At 70.5% G+C, this 3,546-nt stretch overlaps 2 protein-coding genes across 2 annotated transcripts in view; one reads left to right on the top strand and one right to left on the bottom strand.

Annotated features, from left to right (window-relative positions):
• SLC4A2 (solute carrier family 4 (anion exchanger), member 2) overlaps positions 1-3,546 on the bottom strand; it is a 17,384-nt gene that overhangs the window by 8,269 nt on the left and 5,569 nt on the right. The window contains exon 2 of the mRNA XM_010562158.1: positions 1,589-1,733. Coding sequence (XP_010560460.1) covers positions 1,589-1,648 — 60 coding nt within the window. The 5' untranslated portion in view covers positions 1,649-1,733. The remainder of the gene's footprint in view (positions 1-1,588; positions 1,734-3,546) is intronic.
• The window catches only part of CDK5 (cyclin-dependent kinase 5), a 9,293-nt gene continuing 9,028 nt past the window's right edge, over positions 3,282-3,546 (top strand). The window contains exon 1 of the mRNA XM_010563631.1: positions 3,282-3,306. Coding sequence (XP_010561933.1) covers positions 3,282-3,306 — 25 coding nt within the window. The remainder of the gene's footprint in view (positions 3,307-3,546) is intronic.

Raw genomic sequence — 3,546 nt, 5'->3', positions numbered from 1 at the left:
GACAGGGGCACCCCGGGCACCGTCCCCTGCCGGGGCAGCGGGTGCCAGGCCCTGCCTGCCGGGACATCCTCCGGGCAGCGGCGGTGGGGGCTGCCACCCTCCCTTGGGACAGCCTGGCACCCCGAGTCACTGCCCCACAGCACGTGCCCGGACGGTGCTGTGCCACAGCCCCAAAACTGCCCCAGCCCCCAGTCCAGCACATCCCGGCCCAGAGGTCGTGTCCTCGGACCGAGCCGTGGTTCCCCAGCCCCTGTCCCCACCGCGGGGTGACCCCAACCTCCCCGGGCCTTGCCCAGGATGGGGGTGACAGGGAACAGGCAGACCCTTGCCGTCCCATCACACCCACCACCCACGGCATCGAGGCTGCCACGTGACGACGGCAGCGCCAGTCCGCATCTTCTGCCCGCATCCACCTGCTCCTGCCACGTCCCCTCCGCCAGCCTGTGACCACCTTCTGACAACCCACGGCCCCCCCGGACCCTCTGGCCACAGCCCAGTGCCTGCAGCGCTGCACCCCATGAAGCTGCTGGTCGCCATCCTCCAGCCCCGGCAGCACCCCGGACGCTCCTGCGGCACCCGGCGAGGCAGCCCCCGGCCAGCCCCCAAACCTCCCTGCCCTGACCCCCCCGCACCCGCATGGCCCCAACCCCAGGATCCTGCCAGCCCCAAAATGACCTTGGACTCCTCATCTGCTGCCCACACTGTGACCGCGCCACATGTCCCTGCTGGGCTCCTCCGGTCGCCGGCCACTGACCCTGCCCATGGTGACGCCCAGGACCCCCTCACCGAACCCGCCTTGTCCACAGCCCGGCGTGACCGAGTGTCTGCGTCCCCACGTGCACCGTGGCCAGCTCCCCATCCCAGGGCGATGCCCCGCGTCCCTGCATGCCCCGGCATGCTTCCTCGCCCGTGGGACACCCGTGGCTCCGCCGGGACCAGCTTTGGCCTCAGGACAGGTGGGGACGGGTGCCTCTGGCCAGGTGCTGGCGGGATGAGGGACCTGCCAGCCCGGCAGCCCTGGCAAGGCCGTGGCTTACCCGGTAGCCCAGAAGGAAATCCATGGGTGGCAGACCGCGGGGAAGTGGCCACAGATCCCATCCCCGGTCACGTGTGTGGCGATGGGGACTTTCCCAACGGCACCGGGCAGCCGCGCAGCGCGACGCAAAGGGTTAATCATTAACTCCGCTCTGGGGCAGCCCCACGAACCCACACTGAGCTCAGCACTGGCACCACGCGTGGCTGGGGCAGGCGAGCGGCACCGGCAGAGCCGGCGGCCCCGGCCCAACACGTACCGGCAGCACCTCCCTCAAGGGCACCCACCGCCCCGGCACAGTTGGCTCAGCCTGCCCCAGGGTGGCTGCTGTGGGGCACAGCCTTGCCCCACGGCCGTGCAACAGGGTGGGTGCCACGAAGCCCTGCCAGCACCCCGCAGCCCTGCCCCATGGCCGTGCAACGGGGCACCACGCCGTGGTGCAGCACGGCGGGAGGGCCGTGCCACAGCACCCCTCGCCCGGCCAGGCAGTGGCGGCGGGTACAGTCCCAGCATCCCCCCCAGCAGCCATGGGGCTGTGCCCACCGCGGCACTTACGCTCTGGAAGGCAGAGGAGACGATGTGGTGGATCTCGGAAGACACCTGGGAGTGGGTCATGGTGCCGGCGTGGCACCCCGGGACGGCCGGCTTAGCCCTTCTCCTTCTCGCTGGGACTCAGGGGACGCTGTCGGGGCAGCATAACCTGGGGGCAAAGAGGGGTGCTCAGGGGCACGGCCGGTGCTCCCGCAGCGGCGATGCCCTGAGGGGCTGCACGGATGCCAGCTGTCCTCTCCCCCCAGGCACCACGTGCCACCGCCATCCCCGGGGCAGATCCGTGGGCAGGGGGTCAGGGTCTGCCCCTCCTCGGCCGTCCGGGGGGAGGCACGGGCAGGGCTGGCCCCGGGGCCGGCTCCGGGCTGGTTTGTCTTGGCTGCTGGTGGGAGCGGGAGAGCAGGGGCCAAGACAAACGCCGGGAGGGGAGCGGAGCTGGGGCAGTGGGATGGGGCCCAGCCCCCCCGGCGGGACCCCGGGCACGCGCCCAGCTCCGTGGGGTGCAGGCAGGGCGGACAGCGAGCCAGACCCCGGGGGGCAGCGGCAGAGAGTGCCCCCCCAGACAGACACCGGGTGACTGACCCCCCCCCCAGCCCTGTGAGCCCCCCAGCACCCCCATCCCAGCCCCCCACACCTGCCCACCGGCCATCTTCGCCCCACACTTGCCCCTCGGCAGCTCCCCGGGCACCAGGCTGACCCCTCCGGCACCGGCGTGCCGGGTTTATTGGCGCGGGAGGTGGCCCCACGTGACGGCAGGGACTGAGGAGGGTGGTGACAGATGACTGCGTCTCACATGGGTGGCTCACCATCACCGTCCTCGTCACCATCACTGGCACCCCTCCCGCCACACTGTCCCCCACGGGCACCCTGTGGTACAAGCACGGTGGCCACAGCCAGGCTCGAGGAGCCGCGGCCTCGACATCTGCCGAGGCCACGGCTACTCGAGCCTGGCTGCGGCACCGGATCGTACCTTCTCCTAGGTTCGGTGCTACCCGGCTCTGGCTGCTCCCTAATCCCCGCTCCCCATCCGGGGCCAGAGCCAGCACATCCACATTCCAGCCGAGCGAGCGCAGATTAGCCGACCTGCCACGCCGCTCTCCCGGGGCTCCCGCCAAGCCGAAGCCAGCAGCCAAAACTCCCCCCCCTACTCTGGATGGGGACACTGCCATGCCCGAGGGGGGCTGGCTGCAGGACCCCACCAGTGGCACGGGTAGCAAGGAGCCAATCCGGCACAGCTCCAGTCTCACCAGAGCACCTGCCTGACCCACTGGGCTTGGAATTTGGGGCGAACAAGCCGGTGCCTCCACTCCCCCTCCCCAAAGGAGCCCGGACCCACAAACTGCCCTTGCTGGGTGACTTGAGGGGGGGTGCCAAGGGGTCCCCTCCCTGCATGGGGCGCCCAGCGCCCTGTGTTCTCGGGGTCCCATGCAGCTGCATACCCCCCCAGCCCCAAAGACTGGGACCAGCAAGTGGGGTCTGGGGGCTCCCTGGTGCCATTGAGAGCAGCTGCCAGGAGTGGGGGGCTCCGGGGCAGTGGGGTGGGGGACAGAGCCCACGGGGAGTGTTGACGGCATTGAGTGACCAGCCGGGCACAGCCAGGACTTTCGTGCTGTCCTGGCCGCACCATACGGACCCCACTGGTGTCACGCCTGGGCCGAGCTCCCCGCAGGACGGTGCCACCATCCCACCCATCGCGGGGATGCGGCGCTGGGCCACCATGGCCGGCAAGTGCCGGGGCTCCGGCGCAGGAAGGTGCTCACCACTCCCGACCCTAAGCAGCTTTTTGGGTTTAATCCCGTTGGCAGCTTGCGGGGATTAGAGCCCCAGGAACACACTTGGGATTGTTCTTGGGGAACGCCGAGCTGGGAAGCAGCCCCAAGCCGCGTTCTCACCGGCTCTCAGTGCAGGGGAGCTGGGTGCCTGCCCATCACCCAAAAAAGGAGGGCTCCCGGCCCCCCAACCCC

The sequence above is a fragment of the Haliaeetus leucocephalus genome, unplaced genomic scaffold, assembly GCF_000737465.1.
Source record: "Haliaeetus leucocephalus isolate CR32 unplaced genomic scaffold, Haliaeetus_leucocephalus-4.0 Scaffold0, whole genome shotgun sequence".
Classification (NCBI taxonomy): domain Eukaryota; kingdom Metazoa; phylum Chordata; class Aves; order Accipitriformes; family Accipitridae; genus Haliaeetus; species Haliaeetus leucocephalus.
This window is presented reverse-complemented; position numbering and strand designations above follow the sequence as displayed.